General features: G+C 43.9%; 2 protein-coding genes across 3 annotated transcripts; one reads left to right on the top strand and one right to left on the bottom strand.

Moving 5' to 3' along the window:
- Nucleotides 1–668: 668 nt before the first annotated feature.
- LOC115651023 (olfactory receptor 1052-like) lies at nt 669–1,744 on the top strand. Of its 2 annotated transcripts, XM_030561817.1 has the most exons (2): nt 672–1,580; nt 1,721–1,744. In XM_030561817.1, exons 1-2 carry the CDS (start codon nt 672–674, stop codon nt 1,742–1,744), a joined length of 933 nt encoding a protein of 310 aa, XP_030417677.1. The 2 variants fall into 2 exon arrangements, with proteins under 2 accessions (XP_030417678.1, XP_030417677.1); XM_030561818.1 differs by lacking the exon at nt 1,721–1,744 and having other exon boundaries at nt 669–1,607.
- Nucleotides 1,745–14,030: 12,286 nt separating this feature from the next.
- LOC115651022 (olfactory receptor 1052-like) lies at nt 14,031–14,984 on the bottom strand. Its single transcript, XM_030561816.1, has one exon. The coding sequence runs from the start codon at nt 14,979–14,981 to the stop codon at nt 14,031–14,033; it is 951 nt and encodes a 316-aa protein (XP_030417676.1). The 5' UTR covers nt 14,982–14,984.
- Between the last annotated feature and the right edge of the window lie 6,975 nt (nt 14,985–21,959).

Here is a 21,959-nt window from a genome sequence, read left to right as displayed (position 1 = left end):
TTATTTAGAGGGCGTGCGGATATGGGCAATCCGGTGTCTCAGATGGTGTAGGTGCAATGGCTATGCTTCAATAGGCTTTGCATAAGGGGCAGAATAACTGTGTGTTGATCTGATCATGTGACACAGGCCACCTGACAGAGCAGTCCACATAAAACACATTCTTCGTGTTGCCATTTTCAATCAATGTATTATTTACAAGACAACACCTCCTTTTATTATATTTTGACTTCTGTTGTTTTGTTCCCTCAGCACACTCTAGCATTTAGGGTTTTACAAACGGTTCTATTTTCTAAACAGGGTTTTGAAATTTACTGAAGGAAGAGAATGTTAAATATATTTATCCAATGGTCTGATTCTTTCATCTCACACTCTGTCTTGGGTCCTCTGTCTCTGTCACTGTGTCCACCTATTCTGCCACTTGAGCTAGTCTGTGCCACCCTCCTTTGCTGCCTGCTGCCTGTGTCCTGCAAAGACTCTGGGGGTGGGAGGCTGCAGATAATACTTTACTTTGGGTGACAAATTAACACCAGGTGAGATGCCAGTCTGGAGACTGTGGAAGGTAGAACGGGGCTAGACATCTCAGGTCTTGGTGTGTCAACTGCAAGTGAGTCACGGCAGTTAATTAATATTTTTCATCTGTGTTCTTCATACAGGAACTGTGCACCATAGAAATGACCTGGTCAAATTGCACTGAAGCAACAGAATTCATTTTCTCAGGATTCACAGATAGTCCAGAGTTTCAGATCACCCTCTTTGTGGTGTTCCTAGTGATCTATGCGGTCACCGTGCTGGGCAATCTTGGGATGATCATACTAATCAGGCTGGATTCTCAGCTACACGTTCCCATGTACTTTTTCCTCAGTAATTTGGCTTTCGTAGATTTCTGGTATTCCACATTCATCACTCCCAAGTTCTTAGCTGACCTGATAGCAGAGAGAAAAGTCATCTCTTATGCTGCATGTGTATGTCAATACTGTTTTATCAGTTTCTTTGGGATTGCTGAGTCTTTCCTCCTGGCTGTTATGGCATACGACCGTTACGTGGCCATCTGTAACCCATTGCTTTATACAGCTCTCATGTCCCCGAGACTCTGTGTCCAGTTGGTGGCTGGGTCATTCCTAGCTGGGTTTCTAAATGGAATGATCCAAACTATTACCACATTAAAATTATCCTTCTGTGGCCCCAATGTCATTGACCTGTTCTTCTGTGACATCTCCCCACTGTTATCACTCTCCTGCTCTGATACCACCATCTATCACATGATCCTTTTGGCCGTGGCTAGTGTGACTGGGGTGTTCACCAGCCTGATTATCCTCATCTCCTATGTTTTCATCCTCTCTACCATCCTGAAGATCAGGTCCACCGAGGGGAAGCGCAAAGGGTTCAACACCTGCACCTCCCACTTGACTGTCGTCACCATATTCTATGGCACTGCTCTATTTATCTATATGCAGCCCAACACCAAACATTCACGGGGTCAGGAAAAAGTGGTCTCAGTGTTCTATACGATGGTAACCCCCATGTTGAACCCCTTGATCTACAGCCTGAGGAACAAAGAGGTGAAGAACGCTTTCAGAAGGGTCATAGAACTGACTTTTTTTCCCTAGAGAGGTAAATTTATGAGCAAATGGTGATAACTTCTGATGAGCGAACATCTGTGTTAGTATGAAAACAACATGGGTCCTTTTGAAGACATTCAAAAAGACTTGTTGAAGTAAAGTCTTTGAGTAAAGAGAGAGTTTGAAGCATTTGGAAATGACCCATTTTTGTACATTTCATTCATTTTAATGCATTTCTTCAGGTGCCCCAAGTTTAATGTTGTCAAAACCTGGAACTCTCAATTCAGATTTTCAAGGCAGAGCCAGAGATTTAGCCACAGCTCACACCAATAGCATCAGCCAGTGGCTTGTGCCTGTGTCCCTAGAGAAAGAGTTACAGAACAGGTCAGCTTCCCTAGGGAAGGCTATAATAGTAGTGTGTTGCTTAATTCTCATGGATCTGACTGAAATAAATTCACTGTAGCTGTTTGATGGGTGTTCTGTGCACTCTTCACACAATAACCAATCACCAAATAAATGACTAAATTCATTTTTCACAGGTTTCACCAATTATCCAGAGTTTGATGTCACCCTTTTCGTATGGTTTTTAACCATGTGGTGACTAGTCTCGCCAGGGGAGCTGGAGGTGAACCCAGCCTGGCTGGAGAAATTTCTCAGCAAACGCAACCAATTAGGAATCATCCATGGGGAAGGAAAACCCAGCTGAGGGATCTGCGGTAGGGTCCCTAGAGGCTAGTTCTCAGGGGGAACCCTGCATGCAGGCCTGGGACTCATCAGCTCCCCACACAACCAGTCCTGCCCTGGCCCTCACTGGTTCCCTCCTCTTCAAAATGGCTTCTCCCCTCTCCTCAACACCCTGGGAGGGACATCTCACTCTCTATTAGTTGCCGGGCAGACTCTGAGTTTGCCTTGTCTCCTCATCCCTGAGCGGCCAGCAGACAGAGCTCCAGGAATCTATGTAATCTCCTTGGGGGTTACAATAGTCTGAGCTGTCCGTGTTTGGGGAATCTCAGTATGGTCACATTAATCATCACCAGCACTCAGGTTTACACCCCTGTGTGCTTTTTCCTCACTAACTTGGCTTTTGTAGATGTCTTTATTTCCACATGCCTCACCCCCAAGGATGCTGGCGGACATGTAATCGGAGAGGAAAGCCATTTTTTCTGCTGCCTGCATGACTCAGCTCTGGTTTCTCAGTACTTTGGTGATGATGGAGAGCCTCCTGGTGGCTGTGATGGTGTATGACAGGTATGTGGTCTGCAGTAATCCACTGCTCTCTACTGCCGTCAAGTCCCTAAGACTGTGTCCAACTGGTGGCTGGGTCCTTCTTAGCTGGGTGTGTAAATACAATGTTGCAAACACCTGTTGTCTTGAGATGATCCTTTTGTGGCCCCAATCTCATTGATTTGTTCTCTTGTGACATTTTTGTAACATTATCACTCTCCTCTTTGGATGCCACCATTCGTCATATTATCCTTGTGTTCAAGACTCACACACTGAAGAGGAATTGTTACAAAGTTCCAATGGGGCAAGATTGCCAGTAGGGAATGGCTGCCAGCAGGTGGGTTTTAGATCCAAGTGCAACCACAGACCTCATTACAGCCAATGGATGTGCCAAACACCCTCTTTCAGGCTTAACAAAAGGAGCAATCAAGCCCCTTTAGGTACAACAGCTGCAGACAATGTGCCCAAGCTGTGTGGCCAAGCCAGAGCTAACCCTGGTAGATTAACAGAGGTCCCTGTAGTTGCAAACGCAGGGTGGTTGGGTATTGGCTGCAGGCTATGGCTACCTCTACACTTGAAGGTGGGGGTGTCTATCTCGAGTAGACATTTTTGCACTAGCTCTCATCAAACCAGCTCACTAAAAATAGTACTGTAGCCACGGTAGCACAGGCACCAGCAAGTGGTGCCGCTGGGTAGCAGCCCTGAGTACATACCCTCCCAACCCCCCTGGGTTCAGACTTGGAACAACTAGTCCATACGGCTGGACATGCTACATAACTGTTTTTTAGTGCCCTAGCTCGATGAGGTCTAATAGGAGTATGCCTACATAAGCTTGCAGTCTCAGTCCCAGCTCCAAGTGTGAACCCAGCTTGGGTGTGTTGGAGGCAGCGAAGCCAGGAGGAGGAGCTGTGAGCATAACTCCTAGAGGAACCACAGGCATAGCGCTTCCTCAGCACAGACCTAGAGTGACAGACTTGAGAGTTTCTGAATACAGAGATTGCCTGCTGTTTGGTTGTTTCTGCTGGTGCCTAGGGAAACAGGACTTTGTGTGCATTCTTTGTAAAAAAGAAAAAACAAAAAACCTCACAAGGATTATACAAAAGAATATAACTGACATGTATCATTGACTTTTCCTCCTAGTGGAATCAACCCTGCAATGCCTCAAAGGTTGGCACCACTTAGGAGAAGGGGGCACCAATGTGCCCTGTAGTGCTGAATAATACCAGCCAAGCCTGCATACCCGTGTGGGATAATTTCTGCTACCATTGTGAAGAAAGGAAGAATTATCACTGGGCCTGCCATGAATCTCCTTGGGGATCGGTGGTGACCACAATGTCCTTGTGCATACGCCACCATGAATCAGAGCATGGGCCTGTCCCTTTGGTGACCTCGCCCTTTCATGTCAATCTAACCCTTCAGTCAGTTAGCACCATGTCTTTGGTGTTATAGGGCTATTTTCTAGGTGGGTGGCTGTGACATATCAGGGTGCAATCCAGACTGATCAGCAGCTGTGTCACCCCTGCCTGCAACTTTGGGAGCCTTACAATGCCTTGCGGAAGTGGCTTCAACCTGGGCCACCCACAAGCAACCTTCCAGCATGCAGGTCACACCCTGAGCATCTGTGCATAACTGCAGCCTGCCAGCCACACTTGGGTTACACTCTGGTTCTCACCAGCCTTGGTTACACTACAGGTTAACCACATCACACTCCCCAGTTTTCAATGTCCCCCCAGAAATGTATGTCCTGTGCTCCCCAGTCCCCTCCTGGACAATGAGAGTTACATTGTCCATTATTCCTTTTTAGAAATAATATGCACTCAATTTAGTTTCCCAGATGCTTCCATTTAGATTAGATTTGGATTTGATAAAATAACAAAACAATTTTATTAATTATAAAGAGATTTTAAGGACGTACAAATAATGGGACAGAAAAGTCAGACATGGTTACAAGAAAAATAAATCTAAAATGCAACTGGTGCCTAACTTAACACATTATGTTAAATTCAAAGCTAAGTTTTCTCACCACATACCTTGAGCAGTGTTACTGGCCAAATTTCTTAGGTCAGGACCCCTCCACCAGTCCAACAGTTGCATCCTTTCTCCCTTCAGATGCAGTGAATTGATATGAAGAGAGAGATGTGACTTGGGATGTCTGGCCCTTCTTTTTACAATGTTTTGCGAAACATTCCAGCTGGCTACCAGAAAACAAAATGTCTATGTGGAAGGATGTTCCCTGGTGCTTTTTCCCTCCCTTGTTTGAGTTTCTTTTGTTTCCCTTCCTGCTTGATGACTTGATGGAGGATTCTCTGCAGCTTGAGGTCTTCAAACCACAATTTGAGGACTTCAGTAACTCAGACATAGGTTAGGGGTTTGTTACAGGAGTGGGTAGGTGAGATTCTGTGGCCTGCATTGTGCAGGAGGTCAGACTAGATGATCTTAATGGTCCCTTCCGACCTTAAAGTCTATGAATCTATGACTCTGTTTACTGCTTAAATGCAAATTAAGCATAGCACGTATTCCTTTGTTTAAGACAGACCTGTTTGCCAAACTCAGTTTGGAACATGTGTTAATAGCACCATACAGTGGAATCTTATAACTTCACACACACAATGTGGCCACACGTATTTTATCAGGACAATATCAATCAGCAAATTATGTTTTCAAATGACACATTACAAGGCATACTTTGTACAAAGATTATTGCAAAAGCGAGTAGGCTGTGAATACACGGGTGAATTCTGTGACAGTGGCACAAGGAAGCAGTGTAAACCCTGTATTCTTTAGTTCAGCAGTTACCAACCAGAGGCAGGTCATAGGGGCTATAACCTTCTGGGCATTGTATCAAAGATCTTTGTATCTCACAACCTGGCACCTGTGATGCTCCCTGATATCACACATGACACCTGCGTACCCAACACAGGTTTCTTGTTAAGCCTTGAAATATAAAGTGACACAAAATAATTAATGACATGAGAAAATATTTGTGTTTTCCCTCCTCTCTCCCCCAGGCTCACTAGCTTAAAAAAGGAGCTGAGAGGTGGCTGTAGAAAAGTCTGGTGGGTGACAATGGAGAAGTCTCAATGCAATTCATGCCCAACCACAAGGTGTTATAAAACTATCTTCCATGTGTGGGACAGGGGTTTCTGACCAGGGGTTATCACTGTAGATCAAAAGTTTAGAAGAAGAGACAACTTTTTCAGAGGCATGCACAGGGATTTAAATGTGACTGCTTAGGGAGAGGCACTTTAAACACTGCCCCCTCACCCAGAGCCCCCAGGCCGCACTGCCTCACCCACCCACCAGGCCTCTGCTGCCTCCCCATGTTCCCTCCCATCTCCCCCCAGAACACCTGGGTCCCACTACCACCCCACCATTGTCCCGAGCTCCCTTCCCCAGCTCTGCAATTACTGCGGGCAAGGAAGGGACAGACTCAGCAGGCTTCCCTGTGCCCTCTTCTGGCAGAGCTGTGCTGACAGCCTGGGCTTCCCTGCTCCGGCCGCCATCTAGAGGGGCTCATTGGGCGTGCTAGCTGCAGTGCCTTTCTCAGGCACGTCCCTTCAGCCATGCTCAGCCCAACTCCCACCCTGGCAGAAAGTGGGGAGGACAAGCCCTAGAGCAAAAGCTGGGGGCAGTGACAGATGATTATTGAGTGAGTCATGCCCCTGCTTGCTTTAAATTCACAAAGATGCCAGTCCCACAGAAGATGCTCACAACAGTCAGGTGGGAAGCGCAGGTGGTGATGGCTTTGCATTTACCCTCAGTGGAGCTGATCCTCAATATGGCGGAGAGGATGAGAAGGCAGGAGATGAGGATAGTCCGGCTGCTGAACACCCCTATCAAAAAAGCCCAAACAAGTAAAATAATGGATGATTGTATCAGAGCTGGAGCGTGACAATGCTAGGGAGATGTCACAGAAGGATAATTGTCAAATGCCCATTGTTTGTGCCGTTCTATTACCCTCCCACTTAGGAATGACCCAAGCACAAGTTGGACACAGAGTCTTGGGGGCATGATGACTGAATACCCCAGCAGGTTATGGAGGGTCATGTAATGATCGTACACCACTTTAGCTAGGAGGTAACTAACATCCAGTGTAAAAAAAGGCTTTTCTCTCTGCTAAAATATCAGTCTTCGGGGTGACGACTGTGGAATAGCATAGTTCTACAAAAGCCAAATTACTAAGGAAATAATACATGGGGATGCTAAGCCCAGGGTCGATCCTGGTAATCATGATCATCTCATGAGGGTGGTGAGATGGATCCCTAGAAACACCACAAAGAGGGTGACCAGAATCACTGGATGATCTGTAAGTCCTGTGAAAATGAATTCACTCACCTGGGTGGAGTTTTCTGTGAACTTTTCTATGGTGCACACTCTTGGCATGTGCAGTATAGATGGAAATCATGAAATAGTTGTAGAGCAGGGATTGGCAACCTTTCAGAAGTGGTGTGCCGAGTCGTCATTCATTCATTCATTCATTCATTCATTCATTCTAATTTAAAGTTTCACGTGCCAGTAATCCATTTTAACATTATTAGAAGGTCTCTTTCTATAAGTTTATAATATAGAACTAAACTATTGTTGTATGTAAAGTAAATAAGGTTTTTAAAATGTTTAAGAAGCTTCATTTAAAATTAAATAAAATGCAGAGCCCCCCAGACCAGTGGCCAAGACCAAGGCACTGGGAGTGCCACTGAAAATCAGCTCATGTGCCGCCTTCGGCACCCATGCCATAGGTTGCCTACCTCTGCTGTAGAGTATTTAGTACAGTTTTCTCCCTGGTAAACTCAGAAGTTTAGTGAGTTTGCAGACCTTAAGGTTCTTTACAGAGACGACTCAGAGGACTATGTTCTCTCTTGGGCTGCAGGAGTCACCGCTTCTGTCCAGATAGAGAGATGCAGGATAGCCTAGTCCTAAAACAGAAGTTTAGAGATACAATCATCAGAAAATGGCTTTGCAAAAGGAAAATAAAATACTGCTGTGACATTCTGTACCTTGGGGGAGTGCCCTGTAACCCCCATATTCCTTATTTATATATAATTGTGATCTTGCATATAAAGCAGGCTGTGTTAGGTATCAGGGGATCTGCTGAAGGTCATTTTTTTAATCCATATATGTATATCATTGGTGCATATGAAGTGATGAGAATTGCGTTGTAGGGTTGTCACTAAAACATGCTGTCAGCTGGGGAATCAGCCAGATATTAGCTCCCCAGAGACAACAGCAAGGAAAGTAACCAGTGCCCAGGTGGGGTGTCAAACAACCTATCAACAGCCATTGTCCAGCAAGGGAGCTAGAATTCAATGACTCACTTGCATAAAGTCACACCAAGGGAATTGCTCAACCTTGCCTGGGGACTCAGCAATGCCCACCAGACATGTCTGGACTTGTGTTCTCCAAGCACATGGGACTGAGGGTACAAAATAGAGCACAGGGGCCCCATTCTTGGCCTTTCTCCTGTCCTCACCTATGCTGCAAGCAACAAGGACACTAAGAAGACTTAAGACTCCAAAAGAGGAGACTGACCTAGGTTTCAAGGGTGAAATCTGTGTACTATGAACTCATCCAATGGGGTGAGAAAAACTGCTTAATCTACATGTTGCTCAGTCTAATAGGGTTGAGAGTTTAGGCTGCATGGCTATTGAAGGAACATAAATCCGCACCACCTCGAGGTCAAGCATAGGAGTTTATTACACACAGTGCTGGCAGAGTGTCATCTTTCTTATTAGGCTCAGAGACACTGTCAATCAACTGATTACAATAGAATATGGATTTTCCATGGGAGGGGGAAAGTAATGGGGTAGGCAGTTCCACACCCCACGATAGGTTTTGCAGCAAGACAAGATAGCACGTTTGCCAATGGTTAACAGGTTACATAATGTCTCCGCCCATGGTCTGAAGTTAGCAAGTTAACATTTAATTGATACTTTGATAAAATGTTATTAGTATAAAATATATATGTTAAATTCTGATTTGGGGTCCATAGGAATGGAGTAGCTCCTCTGATTGTCCAGCAGATACATTCCTAGGGGTTAAAACAAAGCAACAGTGAAAGTATATGGCAATAAAGATTGTCTCCTTTGTGTTTTAAGGCAGGCATTGGGAAAGGGAGGTGGGAGGATGCCTTATTTTATACTGACATGTGCCAACCTTTCATAAACTCAAGGATGGATATGTGGGAACAATATCTCCTTACAAAAGAAACTAACACAATAGGAACAGGGATTCTTTGTTCAATTTGCAACTTGAATCAGACAGAATTATTCAGTTCTCAGCTCCAACACCTGGCTAGGCTTATTTTAGCAAAGCAAGATTATCTGTTTACCCCAGCTTTCTCTTAGCTGATCGCTATTTGCCAGGCCTCTTTCCCTTGACCATACTCTGGACTTTAGGTCTGGAAAAGAGCTGGCACAATCCATATACCAGGTTGTTATATAAAATGCACATGGATTTTAACCCTTCACTTATAGTTTATTTTCTTTTGGTAACTAACTCTGACTTTTTGTCTATCACTTATAATCACTTAAAATCTATCTTTTCTAATCAATACATTTGTTTTTCTATTTATATTTACCAGTGAGTTAGCCTGAAGTGTTCCGTAATCTGCTCAGGTTGGCAAAAGCTAGTGTACATACACTTCCCATTGATGAAGTGGTGAACCAATTAATAAATGTGCACTGCTCATCCTGAGCAGTGCATGATGGTATATTCCTGAGGTACAGTGTTTGGAGCTGGGGGGATTTGGCTAGTGCCTTTCCCGCTAGGATTCATAAGTGGCTCTGGGAGCATTCATGCAATCTAGATGGGTGTGGGGCTCCTTGAGGGGGGGAGGGTTTGCTGCTTGTCACTAGCAAGGCATTGTGAGAGACAGCCCAGGCTGGAGAGAGTTGATTTCTTCTCTTTGGCTAGATATACATTTGAAGAGAAGGTAGAATTTCCCTTCTCAGGAGAAGACACTATTGCCTTCTTGTGAATCACACACTTTAATTGATGATACAAGCAGGAATGCTCTCGAACTAACCGGATTTTTCCCCTTCTCTTATTCTGAGATGAGCAGATACGGAGCAGTGTTTGGTTTGTACCAGAAGAAGGGATTTAGCATCAAGCCTCCTTTCCCTGTTGATTGGAACACAGTTGCATTTCCCTTAGCACTCTGGAGCGACATCATGGGGAATAGGGAATTATAGTGGGCTTTCATGATTTTGGGACTTGGAGAGCATCTCCAGTATCAATGTGCAGAAACCGGGCAATTATCTCCATTCCTTTTACATTGGACATGAATTGTACACAGAGTGACCCGAATTTGCTATTACAGAAGTCAATGTGAGTTTGGCCAAGGATCTCAATGGCAGCATGATCAGACCAACAGAGGAGCTGTTGCCTGGCTGGGGAGTTTAGTCAGCTCCCAGCCTTTCTGCCAGTAGTGGGAGTAGAGCCAGCAGCTGATGGGTGGAAAATTGTCCCAGCTGGGAGGCCCTGGAAAATCTGCCTGTAACAGGGTGGCTCGCCCCTTAAAGACTGGAATAAGCCAACCCTCATGACAGAATGAGACACACCTGGGTTGAATCAAGTACTATCCTATAAAAGGCAGCAGGTGCCTGCAATGAAGGAGGAAGCTCAGGAAAAGTCTACAGAAAGTAAGAAAAGGCAGCTGCAGGACCCTAAGATTGGGGGAGATACCTGTGCTAGGGTGGCCTTGAGAAGCCCTGTCCAAGCAGGAGAGAGACCCTAGCACAGGTAGGCCCTAGGTTGGAAGACCTAGGAAGAGGAAGAGAAACCGTGTGTGGTGTAGACTTACAAACAGGCTTTGTTTTGGGATTTGGATTTTATTTGCACTTCATTTTATATCAATAAATCTAGTCCCCACTGAGGGGTATTTTTGACCAAGAAAAAGCCTGAAGAGAAGTTTTATTTGAACCATCCAAGAAGGAGGCAGGCTGCCTGTAGCATGACCCTAGGCCATGAGGGGATGCCCAGGAGGTGGCCAGTCAGGTTATATTGCCTGTCTGCTAGTTCTTGCTCCCTTGCAGGATGTTTGGGGCAGGAAAAAGCAAGGTCTTACTGCTTCCAATTCTCCCTTCCCTCCATCATAGGAGGTGTAGTCAGCCTAGCATGCCAACCTCAGGAGTATGTGAGCATGAGACTTCAGAACTCCAACTCCCAGGAGGCACCATGGCAGCATTTTAAAAATATAATATTTTGGGTTTGCTAGACACTTTTTCCAAAAGAAAAAAAAATATCCACAGTAACTCCTCGCTCATTTTTCAGACCAGGTCTAGTCACCGTGCAGGCACAAAACTAGCTACCATTAGTTCACTAATCCTGCTCCATGCAGGCTGTGGCATCCTTTGCAGAAAAGCTTGAGAAAGTTTAATAATTAACTTGCTTTTATTCAAACACAGAAAGCAGATCTGGGTGTAGGCTGCAATCTACCCCTTCTTTGATCTCTCCATGTAGGAAGACCAGATGTCCTGTTTTTAAAGAGACAGTCCCGTTTTTGGGGTACTTTTTCTTATATAGGCACCTATTATCCCCCAGCCCATGTCCTGTTTTTTCACAGTTGCTATCTGGTAACCCTATCTTCATGCAGTCTGAAGTCCTTCCTCCCAAAGTACAGGATGCTCTCTGGAACCACACCCTACATCTTTATACTGCAATGTCAGCCGCTTCACACATAGGTTGGAAGGGAGAAGGCAGGAATATGTATGAGAGGGCTGGGGTCTTGCGTCCACCCCCACAATGTGCCAGTCAACAGAATGGGCAAAAAGGTAGTGCTAGAAGCACATTATTTTCCGTCCCTGCCCTGTCAACACAGGGAGAACCAGGGATGGATTGTGATTCTGAGAATTGCAATTTGCTCCCTTGTCTGGCCCTCCAGCTCTGCGCTGTCTGTATTCAGGGAGCCTGAGTACTACCAGACACAAGCATTAAAAATAATCAGGAGTCAGGCCCCTGAAAATCATGCAAGTAACTTTAAAATCAAGAGCTGTGGGAAAAATACTAAGTTCTGAGCTTTTTTTATTTACCTATTGATTTTTAAGCATTTGGGCTAATACTTTTTTTTGAGAGGGGAGTTCGGAAAACATAAGAGCCAGAAACATTTATTTTTAACTGAAAGCTGAGATTCTTGTAAAATAACATGGCTTCAAGAGTTGGGGCTAAAAGAAAAACAGAGTTTATTATGAACATCACAATAATATTATAATAATTGACCATATTGATATGTTGCAATAAAACTCTTTCTGTTAAATAAATAAGAGCTGGTCAAAATCTTTTGTTAAAAAATGGCATTTTGTAACAAATAAAAATTGTCAGAAAATGTTTGTTGTGTTTGAAAATTTTAAAAATTGTTTTGTCCTGCTTCAAATTGGAAAAAAAAATAAAACAGACCTGATTTGCTGTTAGAAATTTTTTAAAGAAATAAGTTGGTTTTAGACTTCCCTCTACATTTTTTCTTCCTTTTTTCTCTCTTAAAAAGAGGAAAAATTAGTCAGAGGAGACCAGCAAGGGGGAAAGCATGGAAACAAATAAATGATTTAAAACAGTCAAAACATGTAGTTTTCCTGAAAATCCCTAATGTTTAGTTCTTGAAAACCAATCCGCAACATTTCTTCACATTTCTAAAAGTAAACTGAACCAAATGATTTGTTTAAAATTATAGAAAGCAAACAAAATATCCTTTTGTTTTTCAAAATGAAAAGTAAAACGAAAATTTTTATTTCATTCAAAATTTTGTTATGGGAACTACTTACTGTTTTTCTACTAATCCTGCAAATAATCCTGTTCAATTTCAGCACCCAGTATTCTTAACAAATGATCAACATACAGATCTTAGAGAGAAGAGTATATTTGAAATGAAAAGTCTAATGGCCAAATCCTGGTAGGCCTTCATCACCTGATAGCCCTACCTGGATTTTTGTCAGAAGAACACAAGCTGCTGGTGAGAGTGTGTTATAGGCCCTCCCCACTGAGCCAGGTCTACAGAGGGTAAGATTGTGTTGTAGCCACAGCTAGAGTGCCCGACTCTTGAGCTCAAGTTGTAGCAACTCATGCTTTTAGCTGTGGAGGTCCCTCAAGGTTACAGGATAGCTGGCACCCTTGACCCTTTCTCTGGCTTCTCCCTCAAAAGTGACAGGTCTGTGCCTTCTCCTTTCTCATGACTGAATCATGTGATTCTTTCACTCTCAGGTCCTAGGCTACAGCACCCTGCATCAATTGTGTTTGCCCAACAGGTTGGACTAGGTTTGATATCTCCACTCCTTTCCTTCAGGAGTTGTGAGCACTGGTAGATACAGTGATGCAAAACAGCCTTCTTAAACCAAAGTATTGTTTAATTTTAACAGTAGGAAAAAAGCATAACATAAAAGAGAAAAAAACTTTTAAATTCTTTATTGCCCTTATGATCTTTTGGGCTCCCAGCCTTGGCAAATAGGCCATGTAACTGTGGCTGGAGACAGGAAGCAAGCATCTTCACAACTAATAGTACAGGCATTGTCTCTTAATGATCCTAGAAGCACTTTCCAAGAGGTTGCTTATCTGGAGCTGTCTTCTGCTTGTTTTCCAACATCCCTGCTATTAAACTAAACCAACATATGCATACAGAAAACATCCCAATAACCAGGCCACATAAAATATTCATAAATGATTACAGATCAAGGCCACATCCTTCACACACAGCGTAGCCCCAGTGTTTTGGCAGGATAGCAGCGATCACAAGAAGAATATGAGAACTAATGAGTATAAGTCACAGAGGAGCTATATAATGGGAAGTGTGTGCGTGTGCGTGTGTGTGTGTGTGTGTGTGTGTGTGTGTGTGTGTGTGTGTGTGTAGGGGTTAATATCTTCCTATTTCTCAGGCACTTAATACAATTCAATAATGATCACGGGAAATAAATAGTTTGGGAAAGGCGATAAAGAGTAAAAAATGAAGGAGAATCTACCTATACCTATCTGCTGCAGGCCTGCAGGAGAGCAAGAAAAAACAGATACTGGCTTTGTTCTCCAAGGGCTCCAAACTGCAGTATAAAATCCACTTGGAGGGCTGTGGGCCCCTATCCTGTCAGCATACAAGTGCCAAAGAGGTGCTTGCTGAATGTCTTAAACTGGACCTGTTAGGATGTGGCTGCTGGGGAGTCTGGCCATTGACAAGGGAGAAGTCAAATGTAATTCATGCCCAGCACTGGACATTGCACAATGAGATACAACACATGGGCCAGGTATTCACCCATTCAAGCTTATTGCCTCGTGTCATGAATTAAGACCCGGAGAGAACGTTTTCCTCTCTATCGCTCTCCTCAGGGCGTCCTTCACCTCTTTGTTCCTCAGGCTGTAAATCAGGGGGTTCAACATGGGGGTCACCACAGTGTAGAACACTGAGACCACCTTGTCCTGCTGCCTCGAGTACTTTGTGCTGGGCTGTAAATAGATGAACAGGCCACTCCCATAGAAGATGGTGACGGCAGTGAGGTGGGAGGTACAGGTGGAGAAGGCTCTGAGCCTGCCCTCAGCAGAGCGGATCCTCAGGATAGCATTGATGATGAAAACATAGGAGATGAGGACAATCAGGCTGCTGAATACCCCAGTCAAATATGTCACAACTATAAGCAAAACATGATTGATGCTGGAGTCCGAGTGGGTGAGCGAAAGCAGCGGGGAGATGTCACAGAAGAACAGGTCAATGACATTGGAGCCGCAGAAGGTTAATGTTAACATGCCTGTTGTCTGTGCTATTGAATTTACACACCCAGCTAGGAAAGACCCAGCCATCAGCTGGACACAAAGTCTAGGACACATGACAACTCTATAGAGCAGTGGGTTACAGATGGCCACATATCGGTCATATGCCATTGCAGCCATAAGGAAACACTCTGTTACAATCAGCATACAGAAAACACAGATCTGAGCTGCACAGCCAGTGTAAGAAATGGCTTTCCTCTCTGCTAGCAAATCCACCAGCATCTTGGGGGCGACGACTGTGGCATAACAGAGATCTACAAATGCCAAATTACCAAGGAAATAATACATGGGGGTGTGAAGTCTGGGGTCAATCCTGACTAACGTGATCATTCCAAGGTTCCCCAGTAAGGTAATAATATAGATCACTAGGAAAACCATGAAGAGAAGGACCTGAATGTCTGGATGATCTGTGAATCCTTTGAGAATGAATTCAGTAACCTCGGTACAGTTTCCTCCAACCATGTCTACAGTGCACAGTCTCTGTTTGTACCTTACAGATGGAAGCCATAAAATAGCTGCAGCAAATTTATTACAACCAGCTTGCCAGATCTCTCTCCAGTGTGATGCTGATGCAGACTTTCAGGGTCTTCACATAGAATACTGACCTCATGATATTCTTGCTGGCAGGTGGGAGTCATGGTTCCTGTCCAGATACAGAGAGGCAGAACAGTCTAGTCCTAAAAGAGAAGTGTACACAAAGATCATTTATATAAAAAAAACCCAATGATCAGTTGTCATTGCAATAGGAAAATAATATGATGCATAGAATAATTCTTTCACCGGGAATTCTTTTTTCTATGTCTGGAGTATGCCCCGATCAGGTATGCGATGCAAACTCTGTACATCTTGAGGAGAAATTTGAAGGATGACCTCATCTCTCTCTCTAACAGTGACCCTTTTTGTAAATCGATTAAAATATGCCATATAAAAAGCTTCTTTGTCTTTCAGTTAAATTTATTTCAGTCATTGTGCTATGTCATTTAGGCACAGATTTTTAAAGATATTTTTGCATCTAATGCTCATTGAAATCAATACCTTAAAAAAACTTAGCTTTCATCTTTAGGTTCCTCAAGGCTTACAGGTGAATAAGGATTATTAAAATATATTTTAATGAATAGGATCAAAGATCATGTTAGCTAGATAAGTGACTGCAATCACTGATGACTTGTATTCACTTCTTTGGACAATTTTGCCTTTTGATTTTGTGCAACACGTGATAAGCACAATTTCCCTCTTGGAGTTTGCCTACTTCAAGGTTTCCTCAGTGAAGATTCAGATTTTGACAAACAAACCTGATTACCTTTTTTGATGGCCTATCCATCAATTACAGGCTTAGCTCCCAAGCCTGTAATCATATCATCATAGGTTTTAGTCAGGAGGAAAAGATGGAAGAGGATAAAGAATGGGCCAGATCAGACGAAAAACATTCACATAAAAAAAGTCTGACACATCAGAAAAGGGCAGTCAGATAAACAATGACAAGTTTTTAAAGTGCTTGCACACACGTTAGAAGTCTAAATAAGATGGGTGAACTAGAGTGCCTCGTGTTAGAGAATATTGATATAATAGGCATCACAGAAACCTGCTGAAGTGAGGACAATCAATGGGACGCAATCATTCCGGGGTACAAAATATATCGGAAGGACAGAAAAGGTCGTACAGGGGGTGGATGGTGGTTGGGAGTGACACTATATGTGAAACAAAATGTAGAATCAAATGAAGTAAAAAACTTAAATGAATCCATATGTTCCATAGAATCTCTGTGGGTAGTAATTCCATGCTCTAATAAGAATATAACAGTAGGGATCTATGATCAACCACCTGACCTGGACGGTGATAGTGACTATGGAATGCTAAGGGAGATCAGAGAGGCTATCAAAATAAAGAACTCAATAATAGTGGGGGATTTCAATTATCCCCATATTGACTGGGAACATGTCACCCCAGGACGAAATGCAGGGACAAAATTTCTCAACTGCTTCCTGGAGCAGCTGGTACAGGAACCAACAAGGAGAGAGGCAATTCTCGATTTAGTCCTGAGTGGAGCGCAGGATCTGGTCCAAGAGCTAACTATGACCGTAATTTAACAACATTTAACATTCCTGTGGTGGGAAGAACACCTCGGCAGCCCAACACTGGCATTTAATTTCAGGAAGCGGAACTATGCAAAAATGAGGGGGTTAGTTAAACAGAAATTAAAAGGTACAGTGACTAGAGCGAAATCCCTGCAAGCTGCATGGACACTTCTCAAAGACACCATAATAGAGGCTCAACTTAAATGTATACCCCAAATTAAAAAACACAGTAAAAGAAGTTTTGCTTGGCTTAACAGTGATATGAAATGCAAAAAAGAAGCCTACAAGAAGTGGAAGATTGGACCAATGACCAGGGAGGAGTATAAAAATATTGCTCAGGCATGCAGGAGTGAAATCAGGAAGGCCAAATCACACTTGGAGTTGCAGCTAGCAAGAGATGTTAAGAACAACAAGAAGGGTTTCTTCAGGTGTGTTAGCAACAAGAAGAAAGTAAAGAAAAGTGTGGGCCCCTTACTCAATGAAGGAGGCAACCTAGTGACAGAGGATGTGGAAAAAGCTAAAGTACTCAATGCCTTTTTTGGCTCTGTCTTCATGAACAAGGTCAGCTTCCAGACTGCTGCACTGGGCAGCACAGTATGGGGAGGAGGTGACCAACCCTTCGTGGAGAAAGAAGTGGTTTGGGACTATTTAGAAAAACTGGACGAGCACAAGCCCATGGTGCCGGATGCGCTGCATCCAAGGGTGCTAAAGGAGTTGGCGGATGTGATTGCAGAGCCATTGGCCATTATCTTTGAAAACTCATGGTAAACGGGGGAGGTCCTGGATGACTGGAAAGAGGCTAATGTAGCTCCCATCTTTAAAATAGGGAAGAAAGAGGATCTGGGGAACTACAGGCCAGTCAGCCTCACCTCAGTCCCTGGAAAAATCATGGAGCAGGTCCTCAAGGAATCAATTCTGAACCACTTAGAGGAGAGGAAAGTGATCAGGAACAGTCAGCATGGATTCACCAAGGGCAAGTCATGCCTGACCAACCTGATTGCCTTCTATGATGAGATAACTGGCTCTGTGGATGAGGGGAAAGCAGTGGATGTGTTATTCCTTGACTTTAGCAAAGCTTTTGATATGGTCTCCCACAGTATTCTTGCCAGCAAGTTAAAGAAGTATGGGCTGGATGAATGGACTATAAGGTGGATAGAAAGCTGGCTGTATCGTCGGGCTCAACAGGTAGTGATCAATGGCTCCATGTCTAGTTGGCAGCTGGTTTCAAGCAGAGTGCCCCAAGGGTCGGTCCTGGGGACGGTTTTGTTGAACTATCTTCATTAATAATCTGGAGGATGGCGTGGGCCACACCCTCAGCAAGTTCGCAGATGACACTAAACTGTGAGGAGTGGTAGATATGCTGGAGGATAGGGATAGGATACAGAGGGACCTAGACAAATTAGAGGATTGGGCCAAAAGAAACCTGATGAGGTTCAACAAGGACAAGAGCAGAGTCTTGCATTTAGGACAGAAGAATCCCATTCACTGTTACAGACTAGGGACTGAACGGTTAGAAAGCAGTTCTGCCGAAAAGGACCTAGGGCTTACAGTGGATGAGAAGCTGGATATGAGTCAACAGTGTGCCCTTGTTGCCAAGAAGGCTAATGGCATTTTGGGCTGTATAAGTAGGTGCATTACCAGCAGAATGAGGGATGTGATCATTCCCCTCTATTTAACATAGGTGAGGCCTCATCTGGAGTACTGTGTCCAGTTTTGGGCCCCGCACTACGAGAAGCCTGTGGAAAAATTGGAAAGAGTCCAGCAGAGGGCAACAAAAATGATTAGGGGGATGGAGCATATGACTTATGTGGGGAGGCTGAGGGAACTTGGATTGTTTAGTCTGCAGAAGAGGAGGAGAAAGAGGCGGGATTTGATAGCTACTTTCAACTATCTGAAAGGGGGTTCCAAAGAGGATGGATCTAGACTGTTCTCGGTGGTACCTGATGACAGAACAAGGAGTAATGGTCTCAAGTTGCAGTGGGGGAGGTTTAGGTTGGATATTAGGAAAAACTTTTTCACTAGGAGGGTGGTGAAGCACTGGAATGGGTTACCTAGGGAGGTGGTGGAATCGCCTTCCTTAGAGGTTTTTAAGGTCAGGCTTGACAAAGCTCTGGCTGGGATGATTTAGTTGGGGATTGGTCCTGCTTTGAGCAGGAGGTTGGACTAGATGACCTCCTGAGGTCCCTTCCAACCCTGATGTTCTATGATTCTATATAAAAAAGAGCCACCATGGCTTAGCAACCATGTAAAAGAAGCAGTGAGAGATAAAAAAGGCATCTTTTAAAAAGTGGAAGTCAAATCCTAGTGAGGTAAATAGAAAGGAGCATAAACACTGCCTAATTAAGTGTAAAAATGTAATAAGAAAAGCCAAAAAGGAATTTGAAGAACAGCTAGCCAAAAACTCAAAGGGTAATAACAATTTTTTTTAAGTACATCAGAAGCAGGAAGCCTGGTAAACAACAAGTGGGGACCCAGATGAATGAATAAAAAAGGAGCACTTAAAGATGATAAAGTCATTGCAGAGAAACTAAATGAATTCTTTGCTTAAGTCTTCACGGCTGAGGATGTTAAGGAGATTCCCAAACCTGAGCCATCATTTGTAGATGACAAATCTGAGGAATTGTCAGAGATTCAAGTGTCATCAGAGGAGGTTTTGGAATTAATTGATAAAGTTAACAGTAACAAGTCACCAGGACCAGATGGCATTCACCCAAGTGTTCTGAAAGAACTCAAATGTGAAATTGCGGAACTACTATCTATGGTTTGTAACCTGTCCGTTGAATCAGCTTATATACCCAATGACTGGAAGATAGCTCATGAAACGCCAATATTTAAAAAGGGTTCCAAAGGTGATCCCAGCACTTACAGACCGGTAGTCTAATGTCAGGACTGGGCAAATTAGTTGAACCAATAGTAAAGAATAAAATTGTCAGACACATAGAAGAACATAAATTGTTGGGCAAAAGTCAACATGGTTTCTGCTGCTTTCTGTAATGGGAAATCATGTCTTCCTAATCTATTAGAATTCTTTGAAGGAGTCAACAAACACGTGGACAAGGGGGATCCAGAGGACATAGTGTACTTAGATTTCCAGAAAGCCTTTGCCAAGGTCCCTCACTGAAGGCTGTTATGTAAATTAAGTTGTCATGGGATAAGAGGGAAGATCCTTTCATGGATTGAGAACTGGTTAAACGACAGGGAACAAAGGGTAGGAATAATGGTAAATTTTCAGAATGGAGAGGGGTAACTAGTGGTGTTCCCCAAGGTTCAGTCCTAGGACCAATCCTATCTAACTAATTCATAAATGATCTGGAGAAAGGGGTAAAAAGTGAGGTGGCCAAGTTTGCAGATGACACTAAACTGCTCAAGATACTTAAGACCAAAGCAGACTGTGAAGAACTTCAAAAAGATCTCACAAAACTAAGTGATTGGGCAACAAAATGGCAAATGAAATTTAATATGGATAAATGTAAAGTAATGCACAATGGAAAAAATAACCTCATGTAGCACAGTGCAGACTCACCCCTGCGGCACCTCCTGCTAGTTGTCTTTGGGAATTAGCTCTTTGACACAGGAGCATCCTCTGCAGGCCGATCACCCACCTGTCCTCTGGCCCCCAAGTCCCTCCCTGGACCCCAGTTCCCCTATACCAGTGTTCTGCCTCCTGCAGTACCCCACAGTCTGGGTTTCCCCTCCCTGGGGAATCCCCACTCCCTATCCCTCAGTCATGGCTACTGCCAGTCTCTGTTTAGCCCCCACACCCTGGGGCAGACTGCAGTGTATCAGCCAATCATCACAGGCAACAAGGGGTTTGGACTGGCTGCCTTCACCTACCCTCTGCAAACCCAATACCTAGGAGGCCTAGAACTAGGCCCTGCAGCCTGGGGAGTTACTGGCCTAGGGCTTCCCAGCTCCTAAGGCCTTTCCCCAGCCATGTTTCCCTCTATGTCCCCTGGGTGAGCTCCCCAGCAGCCAAGCCTGTCTCCCTCTCAAGTCAGAGAGAGAGACTGTTTGGGCTCTTGGCTCCCCTGGCCTTTTTATACAGGCCAGCTGTCACCTGATTAGGGCGTGACCCAGCTTCCCCTATCAGCCCAGCTTTTAGAGCTGCAGCTTGCAAGCCCTCCCAGGCCACTTTTTAAATCCCTCAGGGCAAGAGTGGGTAACCAACCTGCTACACCCCACCTCTACATACAATATGATGGGGGCTAATTTAGCTACAACTAATCAGGAAAGAAATCTTGGAGTCATCGCGGACAGTTCTCTGAAGATATCCATGCAATGTGCAAAGGCAGTCAAAAAAGCAAACAGGATGTTAGGAATCATTAAAAAGGAGATAGATAATAAGACAGAAAATAACTTATTGCCCTTATATAAATCTATGGTACACCCACATCTTGAATACTGTGTACAGATGTGGTCTCCTCATCTCAAAAAAGATAAACTGGCATTAGAAAAGGTTCAGAGAAGGGCAACTAAAATGATTAGGGGTTTGGAATGGGTCACATATGAGAAGAGATTAAAGAGACTAGGACTTTTCAGCTTGGAAAGGAAGGATATGATAGAGGTATATAAAATCATGAGTGATGTGGAGAAAGTGAATAAGGAAAAGTTATTTTCTTGTTCCCATAATATAAGAACTAGGGGCCACCAAATGAAATTAATGGATAACAGTTTTAAAACAAATAAAAGGAAGTTCCTCTTTACACAGAGCATAGTCAACCTGTGGAACTCCTGGCCTGAGGAGGTTGTGAAGGCTAGCACTATCAAAGGGTTTAAAAGAGAACTGGATAAATTCATGGAGGTTAAGTCCATTAATAGCTATTAGCCAGGATGGGCAAGGAATGGTGTCCCTAGCCTCTGTTTGTCAGAGGGTGGTGATGGATGGCAGGAGAGCGACCACTTGGTCTTTTAACTGTTAGGTTTACAACCTGTGGGGCACCTGGCGTTGGCCACTGTCAGCAGACAGGATACTGGGCTGGATGGACCTTTGGTCTGACCCAGTATGGCCATTCCTATAGGTGCATGAGTACGAAGCCCCACTGAACTCCATTAGAGCACAATCATCTACTCAAATGGGTCTGATAGGAGGACTGGGTCCATACTGGATGCAGAGAAAGTGGTAGCCATAATGTCTTTGGACCTTAGTAAAATGTTTGAGCTTGTTTCTCATGAAATAAGAGGGAAAGCCTATAATGGATCAGTAACTGGTTAAAGGCAGGAAACAGAGGACAGGAATAATGGTCAGTTTTCAGAGAGGTAAATAGCAGGGTCCCTCAAGGATCTGTACTGGGACCAGCGCTGTTCAACATACTCTAAAATGATCTGAAAAAATGGGTAAACGGTGAGGTGGCAAAATTGGCAGATG

The sequence above is a fragment of the Gopherus evgoodei genome, chromosome 4 (genome assembly GCF_007399415.2).
Source record: "Gopherus evgoodei ecotype Sinaloan lineage chromosome 4, rGopEvg1_v1.p, whole genome shotgun sequence".
NCBI classification, from domain to species: domain Eukaryota; kingdom Metazoa; phylum Chordata; order Testudines; family Testudinidae; genus Gopherus; species Gopherus evgoodei.
Note: the sequence above shows the minus strand (reverse complement) of the source record. Positions and strands in the feature narration are given on the sequence as shown.

Excerpts from the sequence above, each read along its gene's own strand:
- LOC115651022 (XM_030561816.1), bottom strand. The coding sequence starts at position 14,981 with ATGGTTGGAGGAAACTGTACCGAGGTTACTGAATTCATTCTCAAAGGA.
- LOC115651023 (XM_030561818.1), top strand. The coding sequence starts at position 672 with ATGACCTGGTCAAATTGCACTGAAGCAACAGAATTCATTTTCTCAGGA.